This window comes from Gobio gobio (assembly GCF_949357685.1).
Source record: "Gobio gobio genome assembly, chromosome: 2".
Lineage (NCBI taxonomy): Eukaryota > Metazoa > Chordata > Actinopteri > Cypriniformes > Gobionidae > Gobio > Gobio gobio.
Genome location: NC_137098.1, coordinates 25,062,395 through 25,081,293, shown reverse-complemented (window position 1 = coordinate 25,081,293; position 18,899 = coordinate 25,062,395). Strand labels below are relative to the sequence as shown.

General features: G+C 38.6%; 1 protein-coding gene across 2 annotated transcripts in view; it reads left to right on the top strand.

Annotated features, from left to right (window-relative positions):
- LOC307140756 (cellular tumor antigen p53-like) overlaps nucleotides 1-7,366 on the top strand; it is a 121,937-nt gene extending 114,571 nt beyond the window's left edge. Inside the window, exons 9-11 of one of the 2 annotated variants that reach the window (XM_079840454.1) lie at nucleotides 6,586-6,692; nucleotides 6,781-6,884; nucleotides 6,995-7,366. In XM_079840454.1, the coding sequence (XP_079696580.1) occupies nucleotides 6,586-6,692; nucleotides 6,781-6,884; nucleotides 6,995-7,052 (269 nt within the window). In that variant the 3' untranslated portion in view covers nucleotides 7,053-7,366. The remainder of the gene's footprint in view (nucleotides 1-6,585; nucleotides 6,693-6,780; nucleotides 6,885-6,994) is intronic. The other variant, XM_079840453.1, reaches the window with a different exon arrangement.
- The last annotated feature ends 11,533 nt before the right edge of the window (nucleotides 7,367-18,899 follow it).

Here is an 18,899-nt window from a genome sequence, read left to right as displayed (position 1 = left end):
ATCTAAAAAGCAATTTTGTAAAACTGCTGTACCGAACAGTGATTTCAAAACTGAGGTACGTACCGAACCGTCAGTTTTGTGTAACACCTCTACTGTCAGTCTTTTATTTTGTCATGCGTCACAACACTTCCTTGAGTTCCAGGTGTTTCCGTGTTGTAAATAAAATCCTTTTTTAAATATTAAATGTGTCATTCTCTTTAAGTCACGCTCAGAAATGTGTCATTTGCATATTACCCCCCCCCCCCCCCCCCCCCCCCCCCCCGCGACACTGTCACCTTTTTTACTCTGAGGAGTTTGCAGGTCTGATAGTAACTGCATGTTTTACACAGTTTATACAGGTCAGTTAATTGCTGTTCTTATAGCCTACGCGCTGCCACACACAGACGGCGCATGCAAGCCCCGAAGCCAGATCGCTTTCGTCCTTATAAAGTTTGTCAAGTAAATGTGTTTAAAGGTTTGCCAGTTTGAACATTTAAGCGATTTTAGACCATCAGATGTGTATTATGTTGAACTAATGCCTGATATATTGTGTCAAACGAACACTCACAGACAGAAGCTTGCACATCATGTGAAGATCGCGCGCAGAGAGCAGCGCAGAAACTCATTGTCAACGCTGTCCTGTGACTACCGTAAAGTCAAGTCAAGTCAAGTCAACTTTATTTATATAGCGCTTTTAACAATGTAGATTGTTTCAAAGCAGCTTTACAGTGTTAAACAGGAAAACAATGCAGCATAATTTTATTCAGCTGTACAGGGAGTGCAGAATTATTAGGCACGTTGATTTTCTGATCATATTTTTTTTCCAGGCACATTTGACCAATTCCAAACCACAGTAATCCTAATAACTACTATTGATTTAGTATTTAATAATGTATAAGTGATATATAATTGTTCATGAAGGCTGGAAATGAAAAACGCCTTATATTCAGGTGTGCAGAATTATTAGGCATGTTTTCTTTTACAGATAAATTGAGCCAAAAAAGAGATTTAACTCAGACTGAAAAGTCAAAAAGTATTAAATGCCCATCAGAAGGATGCAATACTAATGCAATACTAGACATTGCAGTTAAGGCGTGACCTTTGGACAGTGAAATGCTCGTTGGGTCAGCAGGGTCAGACAAAAACATGTGGCGGAGAAAAGACACCTGTTAACCGCAAAAGAATTAAGAATTAAGGTGAAGAATTAAGGGTGAAACCATCAGGAACCCTTTAGTCTCCAGCGCCACCATTTTCCAAAGCTGCAACCTACCTGGAGTCTCCAGAAGTGCAAGGTGTCAGGATCTCAGAGACTTCAGTTAGGTAAAGAATCCTAAAAAATGACCCCCACTAAATAAGAATCATAAGCTGAAGTGTTGTAAAATACATGAAGCCTGCTTTTTTATAGGTTTTATGGGTTGAGAATGACTCTTGAAGGACCAGCACCACATCCTCTAGTACCACTGTTTGAAGAATTCATCTTCCAGAATCTGGCAGTACGTTTTGGGAGTTCATTTTAGTCCATCCTGAAGTCCGTTTTGCAGAGATGGACTAAAAATGAACTCCCAAAACGTACTGCCAGATTCTGGAAGATGAATTCTTCAAACAGTGGTACTAGAGGATGTGGTGCTGGTCCTTCAAGAGTCACTCTCAACCTATCTGTCCATAAAGCCTATAAAAAAACCTTCTTCATGTATTTTACAACACTTCAGCTTGTGATTCTTATCTAGTGGGGGTCATTTTTTAGGATTCTTTACCTAACTGAAGTCTCTGAGATCCTGACACCTTGCACTTCTGGAGACTCCAGGTAGGTTGCAGCTTTGGAAAATGGTGGCGCTGGAGACTAAAGGGTTCCTGATGGTTTCACCCTTAATTCTTCACCTTAATTCTTAATTATTTTGCGGTTAATAGGTGTCTTTTCTTCACCACCTGTTTTTGTCAGATCCTGCTGACCCAACGAGCATTTCACCGTCCAATCACCGGTCATGCCTTAACTGCAATGTCTAGTATTGCATTAGTATTGATCCTTCTCATGGGCATTTAATACTTTTTGACTTTTCAGTCTGAGTTAAATCTCTTTTTTGGCTCAATTTATCTGTAAAAGAAAACATGCCTAATAATTCTGCACACCTGAATATAAGGTGATTTTCATTTCCAGCCTTCATGAACAATTATATATCACTTATACATTATTAAATACTAAATCAATAGTAGTTATTAGGATTACTGTGGTTTGGAATTGGTCAAATGTGCCTGGAAAAAAAATATGATCAGAAAATCAACGTGCCTAATAATTCTGCACTCCCTGTATAGCCATTCTGGAAAAATTTCAAGTATCGTACAGTGACAGTGTGGGCTTTAGATCAATAATTTGATCAGTAATTTAGTTTAAATGGTTAATTTAGTTTATTATTTAGGTGTATTTTGATGTTTAGTTGAAAAATTTAGTGTCCCCAACTGAGCACGCCAAGCCAGAGGCAACAGTGGCAAGGAAACCAAAACCCCATTAGGTGACCTAATGGAGAAAAATAAACCTTGGGAGAAACCAGGCTCAGTCGGGGTGCCAATTCTCCTCTGGCCAATTAACAAACAGCGTATTATTATTATTATTCTGGCAGTTTTACAGCTCGGAGGTCATAATAGATCAGAATATTCGAGGGACCGGGGGCAACATGCTGGGGACGGGTTTATTGAGGATGATGTTGATTATATAATTATTAAAGTGCAATATTCGAATGATCGGAGGCAACACGCTGGAGACGGGTTTATTGAGGATGTCACTAAAGTAGTCACTAAAGTAGCTTAGAAACTCAACCGTTATAGATTTGAATTAGCCTGACGTCGTCATACTCAATTCTAGTCAGAATTTGAGTCTGATACTGCTCCGTTGGGCTGTGATTATGGGGCGTGTTTCAACCGAACAAGGAAAGACCTCAATTGGATAGACCTACAACCAATCAGAGCAACGCATAACGTTAGTTGTCAAAAGTCAACAGAACTCAACTGCACTGTGTTGCCAAGTCCACGGGTTGAAGCGACCACAATTATGTGATATACAGACCCAGGAATGCGAATTTTAGCAGGCAGCCCTGCCAAAATAACACATACTTTACTCACCAAATGCCTTTTTTTTCCCGGAGAACCCCCCTGGAAAGCTTTTGGGCTTGTTTTTGGCTAGTTTTGAGGAACGTTAGCAATTGGGCGGGTTTTGTTGTAAAAACTTGGCAACCCTGTCTGCACGCTGGAATAAGTAGCCTAACGTTAGAATAAAAAGATGAGTATAAATGATCTTTGCTGGTGTTGTAAAAAAAGAATTTAAGGATATACAGAGTACTTACCAACACGATCATCATTTCTGAGAGAAATAGTGAAGGTGAATGCATATACGAACAAGTTCTCTGTTTAGGATTAGAACAAATTCAACCCAAGCGCCTTTGATGATGTGGATGATTACGTTACTGTTTATCATCTGTCCATCATCGTCTAAAGCCCGCCCTGACAATTTCATTGGTCCGAACAGTTTCTGTTCGGGCATAATTATTTCTCTACCGATCAAGTCCAGACCGAACTGCCCGAGTAAAAATGTTGTGGGCGCGGCTGGCATCCAGGCTAGATTTGAATACCTTTTGAAGTACAAACCACAGCTTCATAATGAAAAAATTCACACACACAATCACTCAAATAAATGTAATGAAGGCCTATGTGCTAATTTATTTGTCTCAGATGTACAACAAGCAGAAATCTGCCCCATAGACAATAACTGCTGAAAGTGAAGTTTCCATCAAGTGTTTTAAAATCACAAAGAAATGCACTTTTTCATTAGAAAAAAAATTCCACCTTTTAATAGTAGAAAATATTTACAGTAAAAACCTTATCAGGAACTTACTCAACCTTTAATGAACGATTTTTTAGCTTTTTTTTTGCCCTCATAATCGCAATCGAGGTAAAATGTTCAATTAATCGCGGTTTTTATTTTTGGTCAAATTGTTACAGCCCTAACGCCACCTCAGTGATATAACCTAAAACTTGTGCATTCGGTTGGTGATTTATTCACGTGGAGGGGGGAGTTTTGTGATCGGGAACACACTGCTCACGTGGTCCGTAACATGATTGTATGCTGTAGATAAAATGTCATATGCTTAGTATGAGAATAGATGCTGCCGTAAATAACGGCCCAATTCAAATGTTTATGTGCTTTTATTTTTATTTTTTGAGCGGTGATGAAATGTATTGCTCTTGTAAATACTTGCCAGCATTTAACCCTTAGGAGTCTGAGCTGTTTTGGGGCCCTTTAGAAGTTTTGACATGCTCTGACATTTTCAGTTGCTTATAAAGACACTAAATGGCAAAAGTGTAATTACACTGTATTCAGCACAAACTGGGCTACCATAATATCTAAGCAACATGTAGGTATATGCTTGTATTTTTGAGAGAAAAATGCATGGTTTTTGAAAAACAAAAAAAATTGTTTTAAAATTAAGGCCTCAAAACACACAATATATATGTGTCCACAAGACTTTTGACTAATGGGTGTATTTGCCTAGATAGGTGTATTTTTGCTTTAAACTGATGTGAGAATCATTGAGCCTACTCATTCATATAAAACAATACACTGATTTAAAATTTGTGAGAGTTTATCTTCACAAAGCCAGCATGCAAGGAGGCGTGATGGCTAATGAATCATACCTGAGAGGACAAGAACATAATAGCCTCAGTCACATACCTGAATAAGATAGAGAGAGCAAAAAAATTATTCTTATTTAGTTGAAATTGTACTTATTCTAGTAAATGCATCCTGATTTAAGAATGTTTAAATATTTAGACTAGAAACAAGACGCATTACTAAGAAGAGAATTTCCTACCTTTTTTTGAAAGTAGTTTCATGCTAAAAACAAATTAATAATAAATAATTAAAATTAAGATACAATTTATACAAAACGAAATTCACTTTAAAGAAATCAATTAACTTTCTACAAAACAAAACTCCAGAATAATTTATTTAGAATGTAGTCAACAAAGGCCTATTATATTTTAAATGATCAAAAGATTTGACTATACACTGCAAAAAATGCTGTTCTTATTTAGTTGAAAATTGTACTTATCTAGTAAATGCATCTTGTTTAAATATTTAGAATAGAAACGGACAATTACTAAGAGTATTTTTTTTCTACATGTTTTTGTTTTTAAAAAGTAGTCTCATGTTAAAAAATTATAAATAATTAAAATGAAGATACAATTTATACAAAATGAATAAATTAAAGAAATTTTAAGAAATAATAATTAATAATTTAATAAAAAAAAAATTCTGACAAACTTGGATATTAAATTAAAAAAAAAAAACATTAGGCTATAATATTTAAAATGTTTAAGCACTGGTACTATATTTATCACATCTGAGCAGACATTTGCGAATAAAAGCTTTATTTATGTGAAAATAGGCTCTTTTACAATAAACACATCATAATCTTTCCAAAACAGGCCAAATAAATATGGTCTAAATGTGTATGACATTTTGTTGCTGCAGGATTCATATTTAAACGGTCCTTTTGCGTTTAATATTCACAGATGCTAACAGAATGAACTTAGCCTACCTTACAATCAGCCCTGAAGAGAGAGGCTGCAGATCGCGCATCATGTTTGTTTTCTTTATTTTGCAAAAAGCAAAACATTTAGTTTGTGACTGTACACAAAAAATAGAAACTTAACAGATTATAATGATGTATAACACTTGCCTGAATGATTAAAAAATGACAGCGTTATTTGAGTCTCTTTGGCACTGATAAGAAAAAAAGTATGCCAATCACGCCGGCGCGACGGCCGACTCGAGGGGGTTAAAGAAATGTAAGTCTAGAAATTCATCCAAATTACAGCGAAGCGCAACCGCACGGTGCTCTGCAGTGGTCAAAAAGGATATAAACGGAGTTTTCAAGAATATATCATATTAAATTACCACACAACCTTGGTGTTTGTCAATTATGGTGTTTGGGATTTTTACGCGGTTGGTGGGAGACAGACGGCAATAAAATCACTGACTAGCCCCTGTAAATAATGACAATACCTTCCGACCCCACGAGAAACAATTACCGCCCGAATAGGGCTTTAGCCAACTCCTTCACCACTAACGGAGAGAGCTGGAAAATCCAACTTTTCCCAAACCCCGTGGGGAGAGGGCCACAACATCATGGCCACCAACAAAACTCAAAGATTGTTCTTGCCCTGACTTTAACTTCTGGATATTCAGTAGCGGTGCCACAATGGAATGAATGGCTTCGCTCGCATCTTTCTCCGCCGCCATTACTGAACTACAACTCATACGTCATCAACGTCATCGTTCTCAGCCACTCCCTCTGTTCACTGATTGGACCAGTTCAAATTTGATCTGAGAAAACCAGAGAACATACTGCAATCCCAGACGGAGTACTGAAGGAAAATGAAAATTGAGTGGAAGTACGCAAGAGGGCGGAGGCAGGCTAGGGTTTAGTGTTTTAGCAATTGAGAAAAAGGGTAATATCTAACCTGTCTCAGTATTATGTGCATTAAAAAATGTGACATTTATTTCTAACTATTTTATATGTTGTATTTTTTTTCACCTTAACCCAATTACACCAGAGCGTCAGATTTCTGATCAGTTAAAAGAGCCACTCCCTGCAGCTGGTCTTGAGTGCAAGAAGATCAAGGCTGACTCCAGTTCTGATGATGATGTCTTCACTCTTCATGTGTGTAACATGGGAATATTTATGAATTAAGACATTTATGAATTGTCTTTTTATAAAAAGTTAAGTTTTTTTTTTCCTCGTTTTCTAGATACGTGGAAAAGAACGGTATGAAATGTTGAAGACTGTAAACGCTGGTTTGGAGCTTATGCACATGATTCCTGTTGCTGACCAAGAAAAGTATAGGCAAAAACGGTATGACTCCTGACAACCATTTTGTCCTGGTTTTAACTACTTTTTTGGCATGTTAAAAAGGAAGAAACATTAACTTTTTTTATCTTTTACCATTTTAATCTGTCCTCTAGACATGCCTCAAAACATGATCAATCCAGTCTCCAGCTGAAGAATGGCAAAAAATCATAAAAGATTTATGAAGGTGGATGTGTAAGGTTTTTTTTTTTGTTTGTTTGTTTTTTTTTTTTTTTTTTTTTTTTTTTTTTTTTCAAAGTTTCAAACATTCTGAATCTCATAATTTTTCTTTTACATACCCAATATTTTTCAGTAAAATCTTGTCTATTTTAACTCCTCTTCATACCTTGTCACACACCTTTACTACCTTTCATTGTCACCCATTGTTTATTCACACATGCAAAGCTTTCCTATATGTTTACTTCAGCAATCTTTTGTAAATGCTGCAAGGATCTGTTTGTACAAATAAAAGCTTAAAATTTTGTTTGTGATTTTGCGTATTAGATCTGAAGCGAACAACAAAAACGGGTTCTTAAAGGGATAGTTCACCCAAAAACGAAAATTTGATGTTTTTCTGCTTACCCCTAAGGCATCCAAGATGTAGGTGTCTTCGTTTCTTCAGTAGAACACAAATGAAGATTTTTAACTCCAACCGTTGTTGTGTGTCACTCATATAATGCTTGTCAATGGAGACTAATTCTATTAGAGTAAAAAAAACATGGACAGACAACTTCAAATTAAACGGTTCTCCCAGAAACCGATCGTTTCGTGTCTTAAGACATCAATGTGTCGTCACGAGCCGCGGGGTTTAATTTGAAGTTGTCTGTCCATGTTTTTTTTTACTCTAATAGAATTTGTCTCCATTGACAAGCATTATATGAGTGACACACAGCAACGGTTGGAGTTAAAATTCTAGATTGCTAGATTATTTTAATGCTCTACTGGGTGGTTGCCCTGCTTGCTTAATAAATAAACTCCAGCTGGTCCAAAATGCAGCAGCTCGAGTTCTTACTAGAACCAGGAAGTATGACCATGTTAGCCTGATTCTGTCAACACTGCACTGGCTCACTATTAAACATCGCATACAGTTTAAAATCTTGCTTATTACTTACAAAGCACTAAATGGTTTAGCTCCCCAGTACTTAAAGGTAGGGTAGGTAAGAATGATCTAAAACACTTTTGTCCAAATTTGTTTAAACTTTCTTTATATGTCAATACATAATTAAAATGTAAGTACTCTGAAAAAGAGAGTATAAAAATCGAGTGACTCTAGACTTTTTAATCTGCAATAAACACCGCTCATTATTTTCGTTCGGGCCGAAACAAGTGATTGGCTTGGGCGCCTGTCACTCTCTCTCGCTACCATGGCTACCACCGCTTTTGCTACAGGATCTGCCCACATGCGCGCGCCCCAGTGTTGCCAAGTCGGGCAACTTCAAACACTGTTGCCGCGGGCTGTTTTTCATGTTCGCGGGTTGAAGCGACCCCAATTATGTGATATTTTGCCCCGGGGTTTGCGAATTTTAGCATGCAGCCCTACCAAAAAGGCACATATTTTACCCCCCAAATGCGATTTTTACCGGAGAAACACGATTGGGCTTGTTTTGGGCTAGTTTTGAGTTGCAATTGGGCGGATTTTAGCGCACCTGTTTGATTTGAGGAGTTCACGAGGCTGTATTTCTGCTGGACAGGTAATCTTTCATTTTGATTATAAATTTTTTTGGTTTATGTTTTCATGAAGCATGCATTACTAGCACACGTAGCTACCTAATATAGCTAACATAACATTACTTAGCATAAAGTTACAATGTTATACACTAAGCGAGCCATTAGTAGAGATGATAAATAGTCAATATGCTTAGCTCAAGTTGATCGCTGTCGTGTTGAATTTCGCAAAATGTAACTTTAGATAACAAAATGCATGTGTAAAAGCTAGTACACCGCATCCAGGAACTTTTTTGACTCAAGTTAGCTTTAGCTACTACCCTCTGTCTAAACTCTTTTACCATGTTCACCGGGAACTTTACCTGCACGTTTATTTCCGCGGTTTGTTTTTATATTCTCTACCAATGTTTACTGATGCTTTTATCTTGTATCTGTGTGTGTCGTAGACGTGTTGTGTGTGTATTTTATACTTTACCAGTATCGTTATTCTAGCTTGATAGTGAGTACTAAAAGACATCTTATTAGACATCTGTTTATATTCATAATGATAAAGTTAGATTTTTTTATTACATGTGATTCTGACATGATGTCACTACATGCACTCCGCTCCTTCTTCTCCGCTCGTCTCAGGTAAATAATGCATCTTTCAGCTGACGGTCGGCGTGGTGCGTTCATGTGTTTTGGGGGCGTGGCTTTGGAAAGAGCCCAGAAGGGAGAAGGTGGAGTGAATGGAAATAATGAGCTGTCTTTAAAACAGTCGTGAGAGGTCTACAGACACTCAATTTTCATACTTTCTTTTTCAGAGTACTTACATTTTAATTATGTATTGATATATAAAGAAAGTTTAAACAAATTTGGAAAAAAAGTTTTTTAACCAAATCCTACCTACCCTACCTTTTAAGTGAGCTCTTAACACATTATACTCCATCACGTCTATTGCGGTCTCAAAATTCTGGCCAGTTGATAATACCGAGAATATCGAAATCAACTGCAGGCGGCCGATCCTTTTCCTATTTAGCACCTAAACTCTGGAACAGTCTTCCTAGCATTGTTCAGGAAGCAGACACACTGTCAGTTTAAATCTAGACTAAAAGCACATCTCTTTACTATGGCATATACACATAAAAAAAAAAATTCAATTAAATGGTTGTTAGGTTGCATTAACTAGGTCAGCCGGAACCGGGAACACTTCCCATAACACCTGATGTACTCGTTATATCATCAGAAGAATGGCATCTACGCTAATGTTGGTCTCTGTTTATCGCGAGGTTTACTGCTGTCAGCCGGATCCGGGCCGTATCCAGATCAGGTGGTGGACCTGTGCCCAGACATGACCAATGCATCCCTGAAGTGTCAGCAGAGACCGTGTCAAATAGACTCCCCCTGAAATTGCCTCATTGACACGGCAATCCTCAATAAACCCGTCTCCGGGTTTACTGTAATGTTAATGTAGCTATATCAAGTTAATCTTATTAACTGTGTGACAAAGCTGAAATGCCAAAATAAAAACAATTTACCAATCCAGTGGTGTGCTGGAGTGCATAAGAGGTGAGAACCGTAAAGAACCTCATTCCATGTGTGCTGAAAAACCAACAAATCAGCGTTGAATGGGAGAACTGATGCTGGCGGTGTTAACTGAAAGACATAGTAAAAGAAATGTATGGAAGGTGAACGGATTTCCACTTACCTGGGCGGCGGTGACGTTATTCATCAGCTGATTGAACACTTGACGATAGCTGGGGTTGTCTGAATTGTCTGTTGCTGTTTCCCGAACAAAAAGTCTCACCTTTGCTGAAAGTGTGGCATCACTGCTGGTCTTTCCCCGCACACAATTCACAATTCCCCTCAGCACTTTCCACTCACCATTATTATGGTTACTCTCTCAACCTAAGACGTGAGTAGTGTATCTACATTTGATTTGTTATTTTATGTGTTTTTTTCCCCCTCCATTTACTTCAGTTTGTTTCGCCATTTATTTTGCCCCAAATTTTTACTGCTTTCTTATTTATTTATTTATTTATTTATTTATTTATGGGAGAATGGGACCCGTGAATCTGTGACTCTTGAAATGAAAATGAATGCAAATTTAGTTTGTTTATTATTCTTTTGAGTGTTTATCAACCAGAATTGAGAGTTTGTGTTTAATTTTTTGTTAATTTGACATTCCTTCTGTGAAATACAAATTCCTTTCTAAATGGAATCCTATGTCCTTTGTGTGATTTATATTGAATTTTATCTTGAATTTGAGTTGATTTATGTAACGAGTGGCATTTATGCTATCTGGGTTATGTGCTTAAACTATTGACAGGGTTGCCTGTCTGGCGCCCGAATTAATTGACCTTAATCAAAGTTAAATAATTTGTTGATTTTGAATTTATTTTTCAGGCCGCCACTGTTACAACTGATTCAAATATTCATAATTAATGATAATTAATAATCATAATGAGTTATGAATAATTATTCATATTTCCCCTCTGAGCTAATTCGCTACATAGGTATTCACATTCTTTGCTCAATACTTTGTTGAAACACCTTTGGCACCAATTATAGACTCAAGTCTTTTTGAGTATGATGCTACAAGCTTGGCACACCTATTTTTGGGCAGTTTTTCCCCATTATTCTTTGCAGGACCTCTCAAGCTCCATCAGGTTGGATGGAGAACGTCGGTGCACAGCCATTTTCAGGTCTCGCCAGAGTGGTCCCGTAGCCACTCCTTTGTTATCTTGGCTGTGTGCTTAGGGTCGTTGTCTTGTTGGAAGATGAACCTTTGTCTCAGTCTGAAGTCCAGAGTGCTCTGGAGCCTCATCAAGGATGTCTCGGAGGTCTACAGACAATTCCTTGGACTTCATGGCTTGGTTTGTGCTCTGACATGCACTGTTAACTGTGGGACCTTATAGAGGTGTGTGCCTTTCCAAATCACACCACAGGTGGACTCCAAGTTGTAGAAACATCTCAAGGATGATCAGTGGAAACCGTATGCTCCTGAGCTCAATTTTGAGTGTCATGGCCTCAAGTCGGACAATTTCTAACCGGCATGCACTGCTTCAAGTCAGCCGCCGATCGGTCTGCGCATCGCTGGGTGAAGTCGAACAAGCCTAAAGGCTGTGAATACTTGCGTACATGTTATTTTTTTATATATATATATATATATATATATATATATATATATATATATATATATACATACATTTGCAAGATTTCAAACAAACTTCTTTCAAGTTGTCATTATGGGGTATTGTTTGTAGAATTGAGGGAAAAAATTATGACTTTATTCCATTTTGGAATAAGGCTGTAACAACAAAATGTGGAAAAGTGAAGCGCTGTGAATACTTTCCAGATGCACTGTATCTGTGTTATTCAGAGAAACCTTGTAGCTGAAGCTAGCTTGTCCTACTCTTTAACTGTATATGATCGAATGTATTGAAATTATTAAAAATTACAATTTAATTTAATCTTAATTATATAATTTTATATATGTGTCACAGGGTGAATCATAGACCGTAAAAAAATATGGACGACGCGACTTCATTGACTTCCGCTGACCATAGTTGAAGCTTTCGTAGGCCCGCTCACGGCGCTGACATCTTGGGACCGAGTCTGCACAGTAACGATCTCGGGACCGGAGTTGCGCAGTAGAGAACAGGAAGTAGAGGCGCGATTATCAAAAGCCCGCCCACACTCACAGATGCATAACAATTCATTATGTTGGTGTGACATAAACAGTTATAGAAATGTAGAAATTTAAGCTAAAGCTCCAATATCCTCCCTAAAATCCCGAAAAAGTCCGTTAGTGCCTCAGTGACAACTTCACTCAGAGAAGCCGTCAATCTCAGCTGTCAATCATGACGTCACACCCCCCGTTTTTATAGCATCACATAACTCACTAAAACTAAACTTATTTAAAAAACGAACACTTGAAATGAAATCATCGTAATAAAAACTGCCTAAAATTACAGAAACCATCTTTAGGAAACAATTATTTGAAGTGTAATTGAATTGTTTAGTGTGTCTCGCTGTCCATTCAAATACATGGAGGGGTGGGGTTTAGGAGCTATACTGGGACCGGCCACCGGGGGGCGATCGAGGCGCGGAAGCTTCAGTTTCTCACAGGAGCGCTGCAGGCTTGGGGTGAATACGTTCAATAGCTGTGTCCCAAAGTGAAGGGCGCGCACTTCGAAGGCCGCATTTGAAGTGCGATTGCGTCATAGCGGCACTACGAAGGCTGTCCCAATGTGAAGGCTGCACCCTCTGAAGGCCGCATTTGAAGTGCGATTGCGTCACAGCGGCACTACGAAGGGTGTCCCAATGTTAAATTGATCGATTGCCTGATCGATTGCTCCTGTCTGCCTGCTGTGTCTGTTGCTCTGTAGCTCAAGTCTGTAGCTCTGTAGAGCCTTGCTTACGTTTGAATCTTTATTTCGATATTTCCTCTTTCTTCTACTGCTAAATATAACTTACTCATCACCATACATTGTTTAAAAATTGCCTATCACGTTAAATTTGACATTGCTAGCTTTTAATCTAAATCACCATCACACGTTAGCATTTTGCTAGCCTGTTAGCTTGTTATCTCTGCACCCGGGTCTCCCTTTTTCTGAGTTCATAACTTGGATTAGTAAATTGTGTCCAGCAAACGATTGTGGTAAGTGGTAAATTGGATTAATCAACAAACACGGTAAGTCATGTCTTCTCCTGTCATTATCACCTGCACTGCATGTCGCATGTTTAGTGTAGGCTTCTCCGCTGGCGAACAGGGCTTCACATGTGATAAATGTAAGGAGATAGTTAGGCTGACGGAGAAGATTTCAGAATTAGAAACACGCATCCATACTTTATCTGAGAGTAGTGAGGATGTAACAGCTTTAGACCCTGATTTGGATGCGAATAGCTTAGTGAACTCTGTACATTCTTCGGTTCCGGCTGCGGGGCCCTCGCAGCAGGGAAACTGGGTAACAGTGAGGCAGCATAGTCGCAGACCAAAGAACCGCTTTTCCGTTCCGGTTAGAACATCAAACAGGTTCTCCCCTCTCAGTGAAGCACCCACTGAGTATCCTGTTGAAAGTGCCCTAGTCATTGCCGATTCTATTACACGGAACGTGAAGATAGAGACACCAGCCACCATAGTCACTTGTTTACCGGGAGCCAGAGCACCTGACATCAAAGTGCTGGCTAAAGATAATCGTAAATTCTCTAAGATTATTATTCACGTCGGCACTAATGATGTTCGGAGATCATCAAAATTAACATTAAAGAGGTGTTTGAACTCGCTAGTACGATGTCTGAGGCTGTTTTTTGTTCTGGACCGCTCCCGGCAAAAAGGAGTGATGAGATAGTTAGCAGACTATCATCACTCAATGGCTGGTTGTCTAAGTGGTGTCTGCAAAATAACATAGGGTTCATAGACAATTGGAAAAGTTTTTGGGGCAGACCTGACCTGTTGAAGAAGGATGGCATCCATCCCTCTTGGGGTGGTGCCGCTCTTCTCTCTAGTAATTTGGCACATAGTCTTAGAGCTAAACCTTGACTCACTAGGGCCCAGGTCAGGAAGCAGACAAACTGGCTAAACCGACCGTCTGCTAGCTGTCTCACGTTACCGGAGTCAGATAAATCCCAGCACATAGAGACTCTTTCACCTAGATATTATCATATAGAGACTGTGTCTGTTCCCCGAATTAGTAAATACAAAAAAACATCAAAACCATTCAACAGTAAAAATTTAATTGACGTCCAACAAATAAACAAAATATATAATACAGATGAACAATTGATAAAGCTTGGGTTGCTGAATATTAGATCCCTTTCCCCAAAAGCGCTTATTGTTAATGATATTATTACAGATAATAATCTAGATGTGCTCTGTTTGACAGAAACCTGGCTAAAACCTGACGACTACATTACCTTAAATGAGTCCACCCCCCAAGATTATTGTTATAAACATGAGCCGCGTCTGAAAGGTAAAGGGGGAGGGGTTGCTGTAATTTATAATAATATCTTCAGTATTACTCAGAAGTCTAGTTTCAAATATAATTCCTTCGAAGTTTTGGTGCTTTATGTAACGCTATGTAGTGTACATGATAAAACCCATTCAACATTTGTGTTAGCTACTGTATACAGGCCACCTGGGCATAATACAGACTTTATCAAAGAATTTGCTGATTTTCTATCAGAGTTAGTACTGGCCGTAGATAAAGTACTAATTGTTGGTGATTTTAATATCCATGTAGACAACGGAAAAGACGTATTGGGATTAGCATTTAAAGACACACTAAACTCTATTGGAGTTAGGCAACACGTGTCAGGAGCCACTCATCGCCATAATCATACTTTAGACCTAATATTGTCACATGGAATAAATGTTGATACCGTTGAAATTCTGCAGCAGAGCAATGACATCTCAGATCATTACTTAGTATCATGTATACTTAATTTAGCTAAGGTTGCAAAGCCGCCCCCTCGCTTTAAAAATGGCAGGACAATCACTGCCGCTACTAAAGATTGCTTTTTAAATAATCTCCCTCATCAGTATCATCTGCTCAGCATCCCAGATAGTATAGAAGAACTCGATGTTGCAACAGAAACTATTGACTCTCTCTTTTCCAGTACTTTAGACACAGTTGCTCCTCTGCGCTTAAAGAAGATTAAAGAAAATAGTCCAACGCCGTGGTACAACGAGCACACCCGGGCCCTTAAAACAGCAGCCAGAAAAATGGAGTGCAGCTGGAAGAAAACAAAATTAGAGGTATTTCGTAATTCGTGGAAAGAGCACATGATCACATACAGAAAGGCTGTAAAAACTGCTAGATCTGCTTATTTCTCAACTCTCTTGGAAGAAAACAAACACAACCCAAGGTATTTATTCGATACAGTGGCTAAATTAACCAAAAATAAAGCTTCAACTTCTGATGATTGTAAACAGCACAGCAGTAATGACTTTATGAACTTCTTCACATGTAAGACTGATAATATTAGGAAAAAAATTTTAACCATGCAGCCGTCTAATACAGCATCACATCAGACAGAGCATTGTAGTGTCACTGAGGAAAAATTACACTCATTCACTGCTATAGGAGAAGAAGAATTGGCTAAACTCGTTAAATCATCAAAATCGACAACATGTATGCTCGACCCTATACCAACTAGGCTATTAAAAGAGATGCTACCAGAGGTCATAGATCCTCTTCTTAATATCATTAATTCATCTTTGTCATTAGGATATGTACCGAAAACTTTTAAGTTGGCTATTATTAAACCACTTATTAAAAAAACGCAACTTGATCCTACAGATTTAGTCAATTATAGACCAATCTCAAATCTACCCTTTCTGTCAAAAATACTTGAAAGGCAGTGTCTTCACAATTATGTTCCTTTTTAGAAAGAAATGGTATCTGTGAGGATTTCCAGTCAGGATTTAGACCGTATCATAGCACTGAGACTGCTCTCGTCAGAGTTACAAATGATTTGCTCTTATCATCCGATCGTGGCTGTATCTCTCTATTAGTGTTACTCGATCTTAGCGCTGCATTTGATACTATCGACCACAACATTCTTTTGAATAGACTCGAAAATTATGTAGGTATTAGTGGAATTGCATTATCATGGTTTAAATCATACCTATGCGACCGTTATCAGTTTGTAGTAGTAAATGAAGATATGTCACACCGATCGCAAGTTCAGTATGGAGTACCACAAGGCTCAGTGCTAGGACCGCTACTCTTCACCCTGTACATGCTACCACTGGGAGATATCATTAGGAAGCATGGCGTTAGTTTTCATTGTTATGCTGACGATACTCAGCTCTATATTTCTTCACGCCCTGAAGAAACTTACCAATTCACAAGATTAACGGAATGCATAGCTGATATAAAACATTGGATGACTGGTAATTTCCTGCAACTCAATTCAGAAAAAACTGAATTTTTAATTATTGGACAAAAAAGCTCCACAAGTAGTAACCTAGAATACTGTCTAACACTTGATGGCTGTTCTGTCAAGTCCTCGTCGTCAGTGAGGAACCTGGGTGTGCTCTTTGATACCAATCTTTCGTTTGAAAGCCACGTTTCTAGCATCTGTAAAACTACTTTCTACCATCTTAAAAATATATCTAAATTACGGCACATGCTCTCAATGCAAAATGCTGAACAGTTAGTTCATGCGTTCATGACCTCAAGGTTAGATTATTGTAATGCTCTACTGGGTGGTTGCCCTGCTCGCTTAATAAATAAACTCCAGCTGGTCCAAAACGCAGCAGCTCGAGTTCTTACTAGAACCAGGAAGTATGACCATATTAGCCCAGTTCTGTCAACACTGCACTGGCTGCCTATTAAACATCGCATATATTTTAAAATCTTACCTATTACTTACAAAGCACTAAATGGTTTAGCTCCCCAATACTTGAGCGAGCTCTTAAAATATTATACTCCATCACGTCTACTGCGGTCTCAAAATTTTGGCCAGTTGATCATACCGAGAATATCCAAATCAACTGCAGGCGGTCGATCGTTTTCCTATTTAGCACCTAAACTATGGAACAGTCTTCCTAACATTGTTCGGGAAGCAGACACACTCTGTCAGTTTAAATCTAGACTAAAAGCACATCTCTTTACTGTGGCATACACATAAAACACTTTTTCAATGAAATGATTGTTAGGCTGCATTAACTAGGTCAGCCGGAACCGGGAACACTTCCCATAACACCTGATGTACTCGTTACATCATCAGAAGAATGGCATCTACGCTAATGATAGTCTCTCTGTTTTATCCCGAGGTTTACTGCAGTCAGCCAGATCCGGGCCGTATCCAGTTCAGATGGTGGACCTGCGCCCAGAGAAGACCAACACAGGACCCCGAAGTGTCTGGGAGACCGTGATTAGACTCCCCCTGCAACTGCCTCATCGACACGGCATCTCAATAAACCCGTCTCCGGCATGTTGACTCAGATTGTTCGAATATTACAATTAAATAATACTTAAATCGATATGTCATCCTCAATAAACCCATCTCCAGCGTGTTGCCTCCGATCATTCGAATATTGCACTTTAATAATTATTTAATCAACATCATCCTCAATAAACCCGTCTCCAGCATGTTGCCCCCGGTCCCTCGAATATTCTGATCTATTATGACCTCCGAGCTGTAAAACTGCCAGAATAATAATAATAATATGCTGTTTGTTAATTGGCCAGAGGAGAACTGGCACCCCGACTGAGCCTGGTTTCTCCCAAGGTTTATTTTTCTCCATTAGGTCACCTGATGGGGTTTTGGTTTCCTTGCCACTGTTGCCTCTGGCTTGGCGTGCTCAGTTGGGGACACTAAATTTTTCAACTAAACATCGAAATACATCTAAATAATAAACTAAATTAACCATTTAAACTAAATTACTGATCAAATTATTTATCTAAAGCCCACACTGTCACTGTATGATACTTGAAATTTTTCCAGAATGGCTATACAGCTGAATAAAATTATGCTGCATTATTTTCCTGTTTAACACTGTAAAGCTGCTTTGAAACAATCTACATTGTTAAAAGCGCTATATAAATAAAGTTGACTTGACTTGACTTAAAGCTGCACCTCTGAAGGCCACATTTGAAGTGCGATTGCGTCACAGCAGCGCGACGAAGGCTGCCGCAAGTCGAAAGCGACTCAAAATGCGCCCTCTAGTGATGGAAATTTCGATTCTTTCAAGAGATTCGTTCATTTCCAGTTCGTTCAGATTCATTCATTGATTCGTTCAGTGACCATTTTTTTTATATTCCATAAATATCTCAGCAGGTGGCAAAAAGAGTGTCTTATGCGTTATTTCTCAAGTCAACGAACGTATTTACTTAAAAAAAAATTATTTGGCTTTATTAAAATGTGTGCATCTATCATTAAATAAAATAAGTCTAAATAAGTGGTTCAGAAGACCAAAGCACAAAGGTTTTCTTGCATGATTAACATTTAATTGTTTGGTCAGACATTTACACATTCATATATCTGGGATTATGGTAAACGAACGTGGAGTTATAAACAATCGTAGCCTAAAACTGCGCTTTGCAGCCATCCGCTCTCTGCTTATTGCTGAACGAGACTGATTCACATGCTAAATGACCGACATCCATTTCCACGAACGAGATGTAGCAGCAGTTCGTTCAATTCGTTCACGAACGAGATGTAGCAGCAGTTCGTTCAATTCGTTCACGAACGAGATCTCTCTCTCTCTCGTTCAGTGATGGGCGTGTTCGTTCAGTATCGTTGGTGGTTCAATTCGTTCATGAACCAGATGTACCAGTTCGTTCGTTCGTTCGTTCACGAGCGAGATCTCTTGTTTAGACTCAAAAAAGCAACTCGGTCAGTGATGGACGTGTTCGTTAACTC